The sequence below is a fragment of the Carassius gibelio genome, chromosome B25, assembly GCF_023724105.1.
Source record: "Carassius gibelio isolate Cgi1373 ecotype wild population from Czech Republic chromosome B25, carGib1.2-hapl.c, whole genome shotgun sequence".
Classification (NCBI taxonomy): domain Eukaryota; kingdom Metazoa; phylum Chordata; class Actinopteri; order Cypriniformes; family Cyprinidae; genus Carassius; species Carassius gibelio.
The window spans coordinates 6,765,899-6,784,443 of NC_068420.1; the positions used below are offsets into that span (position 1 = coordinate 6,765,899).

General features: G+C 34.7%; 1 protein-coding gene across 3 annotated transcripts; it reads left to right on the forward strand.

Moving 5' to 3' along the window:
• The first annotated feature begins 11,221 nt into the window (after positions 1 to 11,221).
• LOC128014610 (high mobility group protein 20A) lies at positions 11,222 to 16,324 on the forward strand. 3 transcript variants are annotated; one of them, XM_052598303.1, is made up of 9 exons: positions 11,257 to 11,411; positions 12,432 to 12,507; positions 12,579 to 12,788; positions 12,882 to 13,014; positions 13,263 to 13,300; positions 14,584 to 14,659; positions 14,740 to 14,955; positions 15,683 to 15,815; positions 15,897 to 16,324. In XM_052598303.1, exons 2-9 carry the CDS (start codon positions 12,442 to 12,444, stop codon positions 15,898 to 15,900), a joined length of 876 nt encoding a protein of 291 aa, XP_052454263.1. In that variant the 5' UTR covers positions 11,257 to 11,411; positions 12,432 to 12,441; the 3' UTR covers positions 15,901 to 16,324. The 3 variants fall into 3 exon arrangements, with proteins under 3 accessions (XP_052454262.1, XP_052454263.1, XP_052454265.1); XM_052598305.1 differs by having other exon boundaries at positions 14,587 to 14,659; XM_052598302.1 differs by having other exon boundaries at positions 11,222 to 11,411; positions 15,683 to 16,324.
• Positions 16,325 to 18,545: the final 2,221 nt, after the last annotated feature.

The window sequence follows — 18,545 nt, forward strand, 5'->3', positions numbered from 1 at the left end:
AAATAAACACAGCATACCTGGATGGTTACCCATAATTAAAAAAAATGCATTATATGTATATATGTATATGTGGCAGCCTGAAGACTGAATAAATAAATATAAGGAATCTGGCAAGCAACTGCGATGTACTGGGAACTATTTTCTCCTTTCTAAATATTTTAGAAGCCCTCAACAAGTCTAAAATTCTCTTTGAATTAATGATAAACAAAAGATTTCATTTAAGGAATTTACTTCAATGAGCATGGAGTATTAAGTAAATACTCATTATGAGTAATTGCCATTCCTAGCAGACTGGATTTATTCTTTGAACCAGATTTATTACAGCAAAACAAGAAACAACTGAGATTTTCTTTCTCCATCCGAAACGATGATAGTTGCTTTGTTGCATAGATTTTATCATTATCATTTAAACTATATAAAATGACAAAAGGAATGCCTTTTTAAGTAAAAGTAAACTATATTTGGCCACTTTACGCATCTGTCAGTTGGCTGTGTTTTGTCTAAGTGGGTGTTCTTGGCCAGAATAAGCAGTCTGGCTTTGCTAGACTACTACACACAGGCTACAAGAAAGTGAGCATCTTTCACTGCCCTTTCATGAAGGTGAGGGAGATTTTCAGATGACTTTAATCTTGGAGACGCCACTGAGCTGCGGTAATTATGAGTGCTTCAGAAAAGGAAGATTAACACTCTGCTTTTCAATTAACAGCCTGGAAATGTGATTATACAGCCGCACGTTTCTCAAGGGGCGGGAGGTTTGTCCTGGCCACTTCATTCCTCTCTGCTGCGTTTGTTTTAATGGCTCTTGGTAAAGCTAACAGCGGAGAGTGTTTCTGGCTTCATTAGAGATGAAACTAACACTTATCACGTTCCCCCAAAAGTTCCTGAGCCACGGAGAGACGGGAAATGAGCGTGTGTGTCCGCGGATTAGACTCAAGGATTAACATTGACGCAAACAATGAGGAACCGACAATTAAAACAGATTAATTAGGGGAGAAATTTCTCTCGCAGGGGTCAACACAAACACTCGCACGGCCCTGGAGGAACGAACAAACAGCTAAGCACTAACAGAGCTTACTGAGCCCTAGATAAATGAACTGGCAGATGTTCTGCACCCAGTGTCCTCTGAGTTGCTCTTGATGTTGTTTTTGAGCGGATGCCGTGCTTTCGAGAGGAGCTGATTCCACGGCGAGGGACTTCTTGAGAGTCATGTCTCATCACGGCCTGAGAGTTTTAAAAGCGTTGTGAAACACCATCAACAATGATTTTTAATTGCTGTTATGTGGCATATGCTGAGTGAAGCTGGATATTCAGATGGGCGGGACTTGATTTTGTCCATTGGGGGTTTGATTGGAACATAGGTGTCACGATCATTAGCTGGAGTGCCCATGAACTTCAGTAGAGGTCACTCCACTCAGGACCATTCCACCCATCATCCACCAGATATCACCATATCACTTGTACACACACACCTCTAACCTGTTGCACTACACCCAAACTACATCTCACATGAGCCTCTGCATCACTATCACCTTGCCACACCTGCACCTCATTCATCAGCTAATCTCCTTGCCACACCTGCACCTCATTTACACACACATATAAACAGCACTTACACACAGCCACATTGTGAAGTTTTGTTTAATCCGTCTGACATTTCCGAGCATTTTTCCTTGTGTTTGTTCCTTCCGTACCTGACCTTTGGTTTGTTTTACTGACTCTGATTCTCTGCTGCCTGCCCCGGTATGCTCGTTTCTGTTATTGATTCTAGTTACCCCTGACATACCTGACGCTGTTACTGATTATTGCCTGTCCAGCCATTCTTAATAAAAGTTCTGCATATGGATCCGAACATCTCTGGCTCATCGTTACAGAAGGCAGCAGACCACTGGATATTACATAGTATAATTAGTGCTAGTCCTTAAATGTGACTGGCCGAGTGATTTGTGTTGTTTGTTTTGTATGTCTGTGCATTAGGCAAGGCAAGTCAAAGCAAGTTTATTTATATAGCACATTTCGTACACAATGGTAAAAAAAAAAACTTGTAAAATTATTAAAACATTTACTTAAAATGAATTTAAAAACACTTAGAAAATGATTTTACATAAAATAAAAAAAATAATAAATAAAATAAAAAAACTGTGAAAATATAGTGCAATCAGCATTAGTGGTAGCGCTATTTTAAAATTATAATTTAGATTTTTATTCAACTTTGTTTATAAATATGGTAATATAATTAAGTAAAGTGTTTGTTATTTTGTTGTGTTTGTCATTTTTAGTATATATATTTTTATAAATATGTAATTTTACTTCAGTTTTTGTTATTTTAGTACATCAAACAAAAACTTGCAATGCAGCTAGCTGAAATATAATATTTTTATTTTTTTATTTTTTTATGGTATTACTCTTGTAGATTTTTACTGACTCTATATGCAAGTAACTGATACATAACACAAAGATATGACTCATTTGAATGAACAATACTGGTTCATTCATGAAGAAAACAAGTTACGAGTGAATCATTAAACAGTTCACTCGCCCCATTTGTTCTAACACACTTTCATTTATTATATAGGGTTTCCGGTTTTCTATTCATTAAGGATCACAACAAGTAACTGTCTTTATAAATGTCTTTACTCAAATTTGTTTCTAAATGTATTTACTCATTTTAACTTCTTGATCATTAAACTTGCATAAAAGCAATGTCACGCTTGCGGTCATTCAGAATTGTCATTAAAAAAGCAAAAAACATCTTTGAGGCAGAGGAAGTTATTTCATTTTGATGGACGAGTATAAAAACAACACTGTTTTTCCTTTAGAAAAACAGGCACTGATGAATCATGCACAGTTATATACCAGGGAAAATTATTAAGAAAACAAACTGACTTCAAGCTAAGAAGCTTTTATTGAAAGACTTGCTAAAATGATGAGCAGAACCTTGGGTTACACGGCAGACCTCAGACATTCATTGTTTTATTTAGTTTCCTACCAAGCTAGCTCTAGATCAGCTAACCAATGCCTTAAACCAGCACCTGATAGGCCTGAAACATACTGTATGCAAATACACCAACGCTTCTAGCTACGCAAGCTCGATTTAACATCTTTGCATTCTGAAATGTGGCAGAGCGCAATACATTAAACAATGCTTGTATGTGTTGCATGGCTGCAAGGGGTGTATTAGTGGGCATTAACATAAATTGTCTGCTTCTACAGTCAGTTTCCTCTTTTTCAGGTCAACTATGGCAGAGCAATAGTTTGAGAGGATGCTTGCTGATACAAAAACTACGCTAACAATAAATGATGTATAAAAAAAGCACAGTATATTTTCTGTCCTTAGAGGTGACCCGAGCGCAACTGTATAAAGCCTGACTGATTCTGAAAGCTGCTTCCCGTCCATAAAAAGGATCGTAGCGCTTTAACAAACACACACTCACACACTCTTTCAGGATGCCCTCCACGGGTCATTCTTCACACTCAAGTGTCAGAGCTACAGATCAATATCACACTGAAGCAGAACTCCGGGTCTCTGTCTGTCTGTCTCTGTCTCTGCGCTCCACTTGTTAAACATGTTCTCAGGCACATGGCATTTGGCAAATGTTCTAGTATGATGAGAGGAAGGGTAAATATTTTCAAGGCAAATTCCGCCATCTGGTAGGCAGCTGGGACTTCCTGGTGGCGAGAAAAGCGGATGACACACTTTTGCAGTAACTTTTCATGCTCTTGCGCAATATATTTATACTCTTTTGCGTCACTGTGTCTCATTCTCCAGGTTAGCATGAATGCGCTAAATGCTAAAGGCAGAGTCTAATCGTATCATCTTGCCACAGTGCTCTGAAATGCAAACTTACAGATGTGCTTACTAATTAGTTGGGCTTGTTTAGGCGATTAATTTTGCTTGTACTTATGGGTATCATACTGACTAAGGAACACTCTAGAAACCACTCTAGCAACTGCCTAGCAATGTGCAAACAACCACCGAGAGCATCTTTGCACTGTGGTGACAAGTTTTATGCAGGCTATACTAATACAATAATTCCAAAATTATACATTACTTTTAAAAAAGTGTGGGATTGGTGAGATTTTTGGGAATGTTTTTGAAGAAAGTCTCAGGAGTGCTGCATCTGCTTGATGAAAAATACTGTAATATTGTGAAATGTTACTTGTGTTTATATCTTGCAATTCTGATTTCATATATTATATTATATTATATTATAAATGAAAAAAAATCAGAAGTGTGAGATATGAACTTTTTTTTTTCCATGACAGAAACCGATTCAATGTAAGATTGGAATCTTAGTGTTCATCGTTTTAGACTTTGAAGTGTAAAATGTATTTTAAAGGGGTCATCAAATGCCCATTTTCTAGTTTCTTAAAGGTCTTAATGAAAAGTCTACAACCTACTTTGGTTCAAATTTCTCCTGGTTAGTGTTAAACAACACCCTTTTACCCTGTCAAAAACAACTTTGTTCACAGCAAGCCATTTCTGTGCATGTCTCTATAAATGCTAATGAGCTCCAATCAATCGTGGTTCTCTAAGAGACTGTTAAAGGAACACTCAACTATTTATGAAATATAGTCTCATTTTCCAACTCCCCTAGAAATAAACAGTTGAGTTTTACCGTTTTCAAATCGATTCAGCCGATCTCTGAGTCTGGCGGAAGCACTTTTAGCTTAGCTTAGCACAGATCATTGAATCATTCTCAGTTGGTCTTAGTACACGATGTAACTTTAAAAGAGTCAAGTTTTAAATAGGAAAAATATAGAAACCCTTTGGTCATTTTTGAGCGAGATGCTAATGGTCTGATCAGATTCAATGATCTGTGCTAAGAAAAGTTAAAGTGCTACAGCCAGACCCAGAGATCATCTGAATGGATTCGAAACTAGTAAAACACAACTGGTTAACTCTTGGGGAGTTGGAAAATGACCCTATTTTCAAAATAAAAAATGAATGTTCCTTTAACTTTAGCCGCATTCATTGTTAAAATTGCTGACTAGCACATTATTAGAAAAGGCAAACATATGCCGCGTTTCGACCGAAATTACCCGGAACATTTGTACCAGGAACTTTTTCACCAGGAACTATTTTCCCCACAGACCTGTTGCTTGCTGCGTTTCCACTGCGGTGTAAAGTACCGGGAAGATTAGGCAAATAGACTGGTGACGTAGATCTGCGCGCGTTTCTCAATACAAAGTACGCTGATTTTGGACGTGCATACTCGGTAGTTCAGACGATGTGCATTCGACTCGGGAGTGTGATGTCGCAAATCCGGTAAATCTGCAAACAGCGGCGTACTTGATAACATCAGTCAGCTGACCATGGCTACTGCAATTTTCCACTCTATATATATATATATATACAATAAAACGAAATAGGATATCAAACACCTCTGCCTCCTTTCGTTTTCATTTAAACATATTAACAGCTGCAGAAATTTACTTAATTCAGGGATATGTGTATATATACAGCCATTACATTGAAACAAAATATTATATTTGCCTTTTTTATTTTCATTTTAAACATATAGATAAATTGAATACAGACCAAAGATAACCTGTTAGATTCACCCAAAACGAATGATATGTATATTTAACCACTAAAGAGACATCAGAGCCAGCATCCGAATAAATGGTGGTTGAATTCAACCAATGCTGCATGAACTCAACCAATCAGGATGTTTAGCGCCCAAGTCCCGCTCCCGAAAGTTCCGGAACTTTGAAAAAGTACCACCTCACCAGCAGGGACTTTCTGAGGGGGATTATTTTACCTGGAACTTTATTTAGTTCCTGGTTCCTGCGGTGGAAACACACCAAGTACCAGGCCAAAGTCTCTAGTTCTGGGCTCAGATGTCACGAGTAAATAATGACTTGCTGTGTTCATTATTACATCCAACAACAGAACACCTCAATCTCTTAATCAGGGACATTTTTGTCTACAACCTCTGTGGCATCGAAACAATAATGACAGCTCACTCAGGGCGGGTCTAAGTTAAAACACCAGTGTCAATCAACAATTGTGGGAGGGGCCTGGGTATGTGTGACATCACACATCCAAGAATCAGAGAACGTCTTGATCTGAGAAAGGGGTTATGATTTATGGGGATTAAAAAAAAACACACACACTGGATGGATTTTAATCATTATAGGGTATACACACACTGATAACAAACATTTTAATTCAAACAACATGTAAAAGTGAATTTTGCATCCAATGACACCTTTTAAAATAATTTTTTTTCTTCTTTTTCTTGCCTTACAACCAAAATAACAGCTTTATTGAAATCCAGATCTCCCAAAATAAACATGCTTTCAAAAGAGTGTTTTCAGAGAATCTTTAAATGCTTCGATTTAAATGTCTCTTTCAAGAACTACATCCCTTCAGAGCCCAGGACACACAGTCATGTGCCGCACAAAAGCATCTGTGTTCTTCCCGATGTATTCAACCCTGGTCCTCTATTACTGCGTTCTTCATAAACCAGACAACATTAATCAACATAATCAGTTTCTGTATTACCATAGACATTTTAATGTGTTTCCCTTGTTTCAGAGAGTGTTTAATTATTAAGATTTAATTAGTGCGCACCTTATCTTCTTTGTCCTGGGTTAATTACAGTAATGTGTCATGGTAAACAAACCCCCTCTTTTGCAACATCACACTCAATTTGCTGTAAAACGTGAACAGACATGCAATTATAAAGATCATATATGATTTTTTTTTTTAGATTGTAGGGTTCATTAAGAGGATCGATTGACTGCTGACTGTACATTAGGTCTCGTGATCATCATATGAAGAACATCAGACACATCTGGACTTTCAGCAACACCTCTGACCTCTGACCTCTGACACTTCCAACGCCTCCTGTGATGTTCTCTGAAACACCAGCTTCATTAGTGTGATTCTGAGTAATAAAACATTAGAACCGGTCATAACGTCAATAATGACTTTGATTTGGGATTTATCATTTTGAAGATGTGAAAAACTGGTTATGTAAGTGGCCACATTGTGAAATGTTAGATAAAAACTAGATGTTAACTGGTGAACTGGAGTGGTGTGGATTACTGTGATTGTATTTATCAGCTGTTTAGACTCTCATTCTGACGGCACCCATTCACTGCAGAGGATCCCCTGGTGAACAAGTGATGTAATGCTACATTTCTCCAAATCTGATGAAGAAACAAGCATATCTATGTCTTGGATGGCCTGAGGATGAGTACCTTTTCCGATTTTTATTTTTTATTTTGGGGGAGCTATTTCTTTAAAATTTGCTGAAAAAATAAATTAATGCTAAAGTGTTGTTGAATAAATGCAACAATAAATAAATATAACACATCAAATATATTTCTGTGTTGTAATATTAAAAAAATAATAATTTAATTAAATTTTGGTTTGAACAAGTGTTTTCTAGTAGGATAATAAACATAATATAGAGGGTCAGGATATGAAAAATGTACTTATTTATTATTTTACCATCACGCTCTGTTAAGATTATCTAATAATATTAATTTAATGCTAAATTATTGTTTAAAAAAAACTCAATCTGACCTCAAATTCATTACTTTACCCCAATATTTGCATGTTTTGTATTTTTTACCAATTATTTCAATACATTTTGAAATATATGGTCATGGTATGAAAAATGTTCTTCTTTATTTGTTACACCTTAAGATTAGCTCTAGCTAATAAATTTAATGGCAAAATATGGTTGAAATACCTCAGTCTGATTAAAATTTATTATTTAAAAATACCAGAATTGCATTTTTTATTTGATATAAAAAAAAATTATACAGTACAGACCAAAAGTTTGGAATCATTACTATTTTTAATGTTTTTGAAAGAAGCTTCTTCTTCTCATCAAGCCTGCATTTATTTGATCAAAAATACAGAAAAAACAGTAATATTGTGAAATATTATTACAACTTAAAATAATAGTTTTCTATTTGAATATACTTAAAAAAATAATTTATTCCTGTGATGCAAAGCTGAATTTTCAGCATCATTACTCCAGTCTTCAGGGTCACATGTAACATCCAGTATCACATCTTCTGAAAAAATATTAAGCAGCAGAACTGTTTCCAACTTTGATAATGAATCATCATATTAGAATGATTTCTAAAGGATCATGTGATTAAAGCATAATAAATTTAAAAACAATTATCTTTTTTTTTATTATTCTATTTATTTATTTATTTTACAAAGAACCTGATTTGTTCAAAATGAAAGACAGTTTTTCTACAGAGCACAATCTTACTGGGATACTTGTTTCAGTGTGTTTCCTGTCTCTTTCTATTTCCTGAGCTCAAGGTGAATGTATTTACTGCACTTCTCTTAAGGTGAAATAGTGAGCAGACATTAAACCGAGGCAGACAGAGGATTTTGGCTCAGCATGAGCATACAGACTCAAACCCTTGTCAGGATCACATCACAAAGAGACATTCAGAGAGGTTCTTACCCAAACCTCATCTGACTAACAGACAGGCACACCAGGAATACCTGCACAACTCCGGTCTAAAGCATAGTTCACCCAAATAAAGTCATGATGGTTCGGAATGACTTGAACTATGTAGCATTTTAGAGTGAATCTGTTTTTCTGGTGTTTAGCAGAGCTGATTGTTATGTGTTCACAAACACACATCTCAAATGATCCGGTTCTTCTACAGTAAAGCAATGTTTCCAGTCCTTCAGGCGTCTGGCGATGGGAGACTCCAGGGACACTCACAATCTCTGCCACTGATCCGCTGTAAGTCACTAAACGGCAAAATAACAATAATTCAATCAAATAGAATTTATACTGTGAGAAACTTCTGTGTCACTTTAACAAGTTCTCATTGGTTCTCAATGATATTGCAAACTGATAACTCGTGAAATTGCTGTTACTGATCAATAAACTGATTTATTTTTCACTTAGTGTAAAACAAAAAAAATCATGTGATTATTTTTCAACCAACTCACTGCTGTCCCCTACAGATCAAAACTGAATCTCAGGTCTGTTTTAAAGGAGGAAAAAAAATGAGCAAAAAAACGAATAATAATTATGTCAGTTAGGACTACATTTTCAATTTCACTATTATTAATGTTATGTTTTAATATTTGTATTATTTTTACTTAATATCTATTTAATTTGATTATTATTATTATCATCATTATTGTCTGATTATTTGTATATTTTTAGATATTAATGTAATATGTCAACGGATTTTTTAACAATTATTATTACATATTTTAATTACAATTTTTGTGTTATGTAAGTTTGCCATTTCGTTTAATTTGATTAATTTTAAAGAGATATTTAGTTTGATTTAGTTTAATGATACATATATTATTATTTATTCTCAAATTATTATTTAAAAAAAATTATTAATATTAGTGTTTTTTATTTTATTAATTTACTGATAAATCTTAATTATGTATATTTTAATTATCATTTGTATTGATTTTTGAAACTTTTAGTCATTTCGTTTAATTTGATTAAATTTAAAGACATATTTAGTTTGATTTAGTTTAATGATACCTATATTATTATTTATTCCCAAATTATTAGTTTTAGTGTTTTTTTTATGATAAATTCTAAATATTGTCATCACATTTTTATCATTTTTGTACTTTTTGCCATTTCATTTAATTTGGTTAAATTTAATGATACACATTATTATTATTATTATTATTATTATTATTATTTATCATTAAATTGTTATTATTATTACATATTTTAATTATAATTTTATGTAATTTTAGATTTTTTTATATTAATGTATTTTATTGTTATTGTAATTTAATATTTTATCTTCATTTTATTTCATTTTTCATTTTATTTATTTTCATTTAATGTAACCTGTTTATTTTTTTTTTTAAGGATATATATTTTTTATTTTTTTATATTATTGGTCAACACTTGACTGTTGTGTGTAAAATCTTTATCCTGAAGCCAAACCATTCCAGGATCTCAGCTATAAAAGCAGCTACCTTAATTTTCCAAACCAATAATAAACAACAAAAACATGCCCCCATCCCAGGAAAGGGTCACCTCATTAACTTCATGAAATGATGTTCACATTCCCCGAGCCCCGAGGCCTGAGTATCTGTCACTGTGATATCATTCATACAGACAGGAAACTGATCCCTCAGACCACATGGATTAATTACAGCCTTCAGCACAATTTCAGACTGTCTGTAATTCTTTCCGACATAATGGAAAGTGTTTATGGAAACATGAATTGTCTTCACCCTCGGCACATACACAGTCATCTGTAATTCACACCTTCCTTCAACACTTTGGGTTACTTTAGACCTGCTGTGAAGACAGAGTCGGGGTGTGAACCTGATCTGACAGTGTCCAAATAAAATAACAGGTCTGGTGAACATGTCAGTTTAATAAAATGTGGGAAAAAGAAGGGCTGGCTCCAGCAAATACTGTAGTTTATTATTATTGATTTATTAACCGTATTATTATTATTATTATTATGGAAATTAACTGTAATTTATTAAAATATTTGTTAAATTAAAAATACATATTTATTTTTTATAATTTATTCAAACAAGATCGATTTTATATTACGTCTTGATTAAATAAACTATGAATGAGCAGAAAATGACAGGATAATACAGGTAATAATACAGGAAAGTAACAAACGGGATCTATTATTATCTTTTACTGTCTATGATTATTATCGATGAACATGCAATATGTGGCCAGAAGATGGCAGTGTGGCAAAGAAATTAAATTCCTACAGCAAAACATGACGTTACAAAGTGGGAGGGGCATACTGGCTGCAAAGTTGTTTTTGATTGGTGAGATATGATGTTGTTCATAGTCACGTGGTAAAGGCAGAAAGACGATTCAGTTTCTTTTTCACTTTTTGCATTACACCATAGGACAAGAAACAGGAAATAATAATACAGTGTAATATTAATTAATAATTTCTCTTAAGTTTTAAATCGAAAAGGGTTTTGAAAAAGCGTCATTAAAGTGGCAGCAAAATTGACTAGACAGTATATGAAATAGTGATATATATATATATATATATATATATATATATATATATATATATATATATATATATATATGAAATGATGGTGTTATATTTTATTCTCACCACGTTGTTGTTGTTTTTAACGGAATTTTAACAGCCGTTAAGTCAGTTGCAGCCAGTGGCCAGCGGAGGGCAGCAACACTCCGCTAATCTCTCCAAACCCCGATTAAACTTCAGCGGTGCTCCACCGTTTCAGAGAACGCGTCCGCGATCGAGCGCTTTCACTGAGGCGGCGATGATGTCCTGTCGCCGCGTGATGACGTCGGCCGGCTCCCTGCATTGTTTTGAGTCGGAATATTTTTCTTCTGTAAAATTCCTGAAAAAAACGCGCGAAAAACACATTAAAGACGCAATTTTTCACCCGATTCCAGCCTCAGCTCAAACTACAGGTGAGATGATTGATGTCTGGCTGGCTTTGCATCATTGGAATGCATCGCTTAGATTATGAGTCTTTACTGTCTTCTGGTCGATCCTCTAGAAAGTACTGTGTTTGTACTGTAGTATAATACCAGGAGACTAAATCATTTTTATATCAATTTACTATAGTAACGTTACTTAAAATAAGAATAAAAATGATGATATCATCATACTACATGTCCAAAAAAAACATGGTAGTAATGCTGGTACTGTATTCATAAAACCACTGCAATGTTAATTTTAGTCAAATTAAATTTTAGTAACGTAAATTATGTTCATATAATTTATATTATGTAATATATATATGTGTGTGTGTGTGTGTGTGTGTGCGCGCGCGCGCGATGTATCTATAACGTTACATTGTTATTTAAATATATAAAGCCATTATCATCTTATTTATCTTATATAGCTTAAGCTAAATAAGATATATATATATATATATATATATATATATATATATATATATATATATATATATATATATATATATATATATATATGTGTGTGTGTGTGTGTGTGTTTGTGTGTGATATGTGTATACATAATTATTTTATATAGTAATAAAGAAATTTGTATATGTTTACAGGAACACATTTTTTGACATAACAAATCATTTAGTTTTTATGAACTTTAATAAATTTTATATTTTATTTATGTAGATGTTTTATTATGTAACAGAATGCACATAAATATATAAAACATTTCATTTTTTTAATCTATTTTATTTGTATATCTTATTTACATTTTCGCATATGTTTAACCATGTCTATGTTTAAGTTGTACTCATGATGAGTATAATATACTCAAGTGAGTATAATAACTTAAAAAAAGAGAAACTTATAGTAGTATGCATGTAATCAACTAACATAATAACAATCAAATATTGTACATGTGCATATATAGTTTAATTAGGGTAGCTCTGAATTATTTAAAAAATGTTGAGTCCAGTCATGTTCTCTTTTTTTACATCACTGCTCAATGTGTAACTAAAGGTGAGAGGTAATGGAGGAGCAGAGTGGGTCACCAGGGGCCAACACAGACAACAGCAGCCAGCGTAACGGAGAGGAGGTGAGCAGATCATGTGATCGCTGAGCTTCGCACAGGTGGAGCGATGTTCATGTGAATGGTGTTTATGACAGAAACCTCGCAGGAGCAGCTGGACCAAAGGCAGGAGGAGGAAGAAGCCCCTGAAGGACAGTAATGCCCCCAAAGCCCCGTTAACAGGATACGTGCGCTTCATGAACGAGCGCCGCGAGCAGCTGAGGGCGGAGAGACCAGACGTGCCTTTCCCAGAGATCACCAGGATGCTCGGGAATGAGTGGAGCAAACTGCCTCCAGAAGAGAAACAGGTCAGGATACACACGTGTGTAATACGTGTGTTAAAGATAAAGTTTAAAACCTCTGTGGAGACTGACATCACTCTCTGTCTCGTTCTGTGTCAGCGGTATCTGGATGAAGCGGACAAAGACAAGGAGCGCTACATGAGAGAACTGGAGCAGTATCAGAAGACTGAAGCCTATAAACACTTCAGCAGGAAGGTGCAAGAGAAACAGAAAGGAAAGAGACACAGAGGAGGTGCGAACACAGGCAATCTAAGGCACAGTCCTAAAGAACTGTTGGCAGGTGAATTTAGACAAAGCTGTAGAGAAGATTGGCAGTCAGGTAACTGTAAAGCAATGCGGAGCAGGATTGTGGACCAGTGAGGTTTCACAGAAGGTGCTGCTACACAGTAAAGCAAAAATAGAAATGAAGAGACTGACAAAATGTGCAGCATCGCAAATCACTTGTCTCATCTAAAATTCCTCTCTCGCACTCTTTATCAGATGCTGGAAGGCAGGCGCCTGGTGAATCGCTTCATGAGGTAAAATATCAATACCGAGCCCACACAGAGTCTGCACTTTATTTTCAGGTCAAAGAAAACCTGGAATTAACAGATCGCTTCAGTTTTCAAGTCTGGGAATGTTATGGGAAAATGAAAATAAAGAGGTCAAATCTTAAATCTTTAGTCGACATCGGGGTTTATATTTTATATGTTTCTATATTATTCTGAAATATTTAATTTGCCATTTTGTACAATGATTATTTATATGTTACATAATAATCGCAAAAGACTGGAAAAATCATGTCAAATTACTTTTATTTATTTTTTTATTAATTTTTGTCATTTTTATTTATTTAAAAAGTGCAATACTAACTAATAAAACATAATTAGTAAATGTTTTATTAACATTTTATAAAGGTATTTTAATGAAATATTTAAGTAATCATAAACTTATGGAATGTGACTAGAAAAGTCCCAGAAATTAATAAAACTTAAAGTCTTGGGAAATTGGAATAGAACTATTTTTATTTTTCTGAAATATTTAATTAGCTTTGATTTTAAAAATGTAAATTGATTTAAATCTTAAACTACTGAAAAAAAATGTAAATTAATAAAATGGTAAAAAGTTATTTGAAAGTCACGAAAAACTCAATAAAAGTAAATATTGCTATAAAACAAAAGGTTATTTAAAATTTCATGAAAATATTTTTATGAAATTATCCATTAACAACAAAACTAATAACAATTATGGAATTGTTTTTTTTTTTTTTATCTTAAATTAGTCAAGCAAAGGCCATTACTATTTTATACCTATTTAAACCCATTTCCATAGGTTTTACTATTTTAATTTAATGTTTTTATTTCTATTAATTTCCAGCAAAAAAATATATGTGTGTATGTATATATATATATATGTATATATATATATATATATATATATATATATATATATATATATATATATATATATATATATATATATATATATATATACACACACACACACACACACACACACACATCAAATATATAATAGGTTACGCTCCTTATAAAATTATCCAATAATAACAATCAACTGGAAAATAGATTTGTGTAGGTCAAAGAGGGTATTTAAATTTGTGTTAAATAGTGTTGAGGATACTACACTGTTATTGGTAGCTGAAACATGATAATTTTAGCCAAAATATGCTAATGGCAGAGGAAATGAGGAACATTGTAATTCTGCGGGTGCAGACTGTGAGAGGGTCTATCTACGACTGATCTAAGGCAGTTTGAGCAATGATTTCATTCTGTCCTCAAAGTAAATGAAGTCTGTCTCTCAGAAGGATCTGGGGATAAAGGACCGCTCCGTGTTTGATATTCCCATCTTCACTGAAGAGTTTCTGAATCACAGTAAAGGTGAGAGCGGAGTGCTGCTGAATGTGTGAGTCTGTGTGTAATGGTGGGATGCATGCTCGTTGATTGTGTGTGTGTTGTAGCGCGTGAGGCTGAACTGCGGCAGCTGAGAAAGACCAATATGGAGTATGAGGAGCGTAACGCGGCGCTGCAGAAGCATGTGGAGAGCATGCGCTCGGCTGTGGAGCGTCTGGAAGGAGACGTGCAGCAGGAACGAACACGAAACGGCCTCCTGCAGCAGCACCTGGACACCCTGCGCTCGGCCCTCACACACAGCTTCTCTACCGTCCCCCTGCCCGGTGAGACACACACACACACACTCGCAGAGCTCACTGAGAAAACCTCAACCAGCTGGGTTCATCTGAGCAGTCTGATTCACTTTAGAGATTTCGTTTTTGTTTGAATTGCTTCAGTGATTCAGTTCATTTGAGTCATGATTCAGTTGTGTTAGAGAAATACTCGATTCCTATATAAATGATAAATGTCTGTTCGGTCACATTTGAGCAACTGATATCCTTGCTGAATAATGATAAAAACATATATTAAAAATTAAGATTAAAATTAAGATTGTGATTTATGTAAAGCACTTTGAATAACCATTGTGTAAGAAATGCACTTTATAAATAAACTTGCCTTGCCTTTTAAAAATATATATTATAAATATAATGCATTTTCAACAAAATACTTTCAGTAAAAATCAGTCAAAAATGATTTTGTTTATGGTTCTGTCATTGAACTTGCTTTGTTATATTCCTAAACAAGTTTCTCAATTGTATTTGTTTGGTCTATACAAACTTTATGATCCTAAATCTTAAAAATAAGAGACTAGAAGGAGGTTTTTTTCTGTGAATCAGATGATGTAATGATAAAATCCTTAGGAACAGAAACAGAAATTCAAACAGAAAGTGCTATATCATGGCAATAAAAGCTCTCTGTTTCTATTTCTAAGAAGGATGTTTCATCTATGAATCAGATGTTACTATTAGGTGTACTTTTCCTGACAGTCTGTTTCCCGTGTGCCTGCAGGCAGCGGCGAGACTCCCACACTTGATTCCATCGACTCTTACATGAAGAAGCTTCACGGCATCATTCTGTCCAGCCCACAGGAGAACCAGCACCTGATCAGCACCGTCAGGGATGTGGTCAACCGCCTCGACAGGTAGCTTCAACCACACTACTCCTGCTTTCTGTCTGGATAATAACCAGAGTGTGATAATGCACTGCTCTGATTCGCCTGCAGGTAATTGAGAGGCCCCGCCCCTCGCGCAGTAGCCCCTCCTCCTTTCCTGCTATGACCACATTTTGTGGCAAGCAAATATTCAATTGCTCCCTGTTATTTATTTTTTTACAATATCGTTTTTATCTGCTCATTTTTTATTTTATTTTTTTATTTAGCAATTCACATTTGCCATGCATTCCTGACACTTTATAAAATTTACACAAAAAAAAAAAACATTATTTTAGCAAAGGTGTGGTTTCATCTGCATGTGTACATGTTATTTTGTTTTTAAGCTCAATTTTATACTTGTAATTTCTTTCTTGTTACGTAAGAAAGTGAAATGTTGTATTCGTGAGACGAGAGTAGCTTGTGTCTTGGTGCTGGAGTTTCTGAATTCCCTGTATGTTCGCCACATTTGAAGAATTCAATAAAGCTAATGTATGAAGATATTGATAAGTGTCTGACTCTTGCCATTAATTAATTTGATTTTGTTCCTTCTGGGAGGGAGCGCTTGAGACAGCAGTGTTCTAGTTTTCTGAGCTGCACACACTCTGGAAGGCTGCTGCTGAACAGCTGTAACCCAGTTGGGCATAACAGGTGTGAATTAATTAAGGATAATATTAATAAAACCGATGTCTGGGGTGAGGTACGGTGACTCTGGTGTTTTTATTTAATGCAAGAGTGCTGTATAAACTAGTATAAACTAGCAGACTCACAGTAATGAGTAGGAAGATAATATTGACCAATATCATTGATCATGTGAACTTCAAATATGAAACCATTTATAATTCTGCTGGAAAACAACTACAACTGACATTATTCAGCTCAATTCCGTTTAGAATGAAAGCTTGTTTCTGCAATGGAATAAAATATTACAAAAGTTAGCAGTTAGTTTTTTTAATCTTTTATTTCATTGCGGAATATCGTTAAATTCCTTTTTTTTTCTCGTAATTCTGAGGGAAAAAAGTAAGAATTGCTAGATATAAATGCAATTGATTTCTTCAAAGGTTTACTTTTTTAAATGTTTACTTTTGTCTTTAAAATCTTCATAATTTCTCAGCTGTTGTTGTTGTTGGCAACTCTAGGAGGAATTCATAATTTTGAGAATGGCTACAGCTGCACTGGCAGTTCTGGGACCTGTGTAATTTCCTATTTGTTGTCACGTCCATTTCCTGTCAGACAGCAGGACTTCCTGTCATCCGTCAGCAATGGAGTGCAAGGCATCCGTTGCACAGGAAGGTCAGATGAACTAACTTCCTTTTAAACCTTGTGTCCTTCACGCTCTAAAATTAAATGTTAAAGGCATAGTTCATAAAAAAAAAAATAGAATTTTAAATTGTCATCATTTACATCATTTTCTGTTGTTCAGAACTCTTATGTAGAAAAATGTGGTGCATGTCTGATTTGTGCACAGCTAATTCATTTGAACTGGATCTTGTCAGTGAATCAGTTTATCACAAAACCAGTTTGAATGATTCATTTGTGAATCAGACTCTGGTTCTAAAGTTCAACTTACTGACTCAGTGATTACCAAAAAAATTTAAATAAACTAAATTTTCACCAGTGCTCTAGTATATTTTCAAAACCCTTTGAATATAGTTGTATGGACTACCTTTATTACCTTTAGAATTTTTGCATCTTAAAAAAAAAAAACACCTTGAATGCTCTGGTCCTCCATTGCTTGCAATTAAAAAGGACAGAACTATGTATATGCATTTAAAAATCTCTTTTTGTGTTCCCCAGAAAAACCCAATAGGGATCTTGGTCTTGTAACAGCATGCCATTTTTGGTAAACTTTTCCTTTAAACTCTCATGTTTAAAAACCATGGAATCGTCTCCTTTCTTTCTCTTTCTCCCAAAGGGAAAAGTGACGGCTGATCTTAGTCTTTCTGTTTGAGCTCAGAGATCCAGCTGAATGCAAGAACTCATAATCATATCATAAAATGAGACTCCCTTTCCCCTCAAGATGTTTTTCATTTCCTCAAATGAGAGGGACGACATATTAAAGAGGATAGGAGAGGGGATTCGTCAGGGTTAGGATGTGGCGAGTGTGAGTCATGAGATGTGGAGCTCATTTCCTGTCTCTTATACTGAACATCCACCCTGAACCCACAGACAATGGAGTCACACAAACCAATAACCCACACACAATGAGCTCAGCAACACTTTCTCTGAATCAGCTTTTGTCCTGTCATGGGGGAATAGGATTTCCCTGCGTTTCTGGACTGATGACGGTCTACTTCTGTCATTCTCATTCTTCAGTATTCTGCTATAAATGTGGTTTTGGGAAGAAAAAAAAATACTTCTCAAAGTGCATGGAGATATTTCATGGAGAGCTACGGTCAGTTATGTATTAGATTCATCTTGGAGTGATGGTTTATGCATGAGTTTCAGACGACGCAAAAAGAAATAGCTATAGGCTTTGAGGAATAATTTATGTCTTTCTTTTCTCAGTGGAGCACAAAAGAAGAACGTTAGGCAGAATGTTCACGCTCCTCTTTTTTATAACAATGAAACGCATATAGCAGCCAGCGGCTGTCAAGCTGCATAATGGTCAAATAAGCGGCATAAAAATAGTAAATACGGTATGGAATTTAGCAGCATTAGTTCATCAGATCTCAATCAGAATGCTATGAGATTACTGAAGTTTCTAAAATAAAGATATGTTGA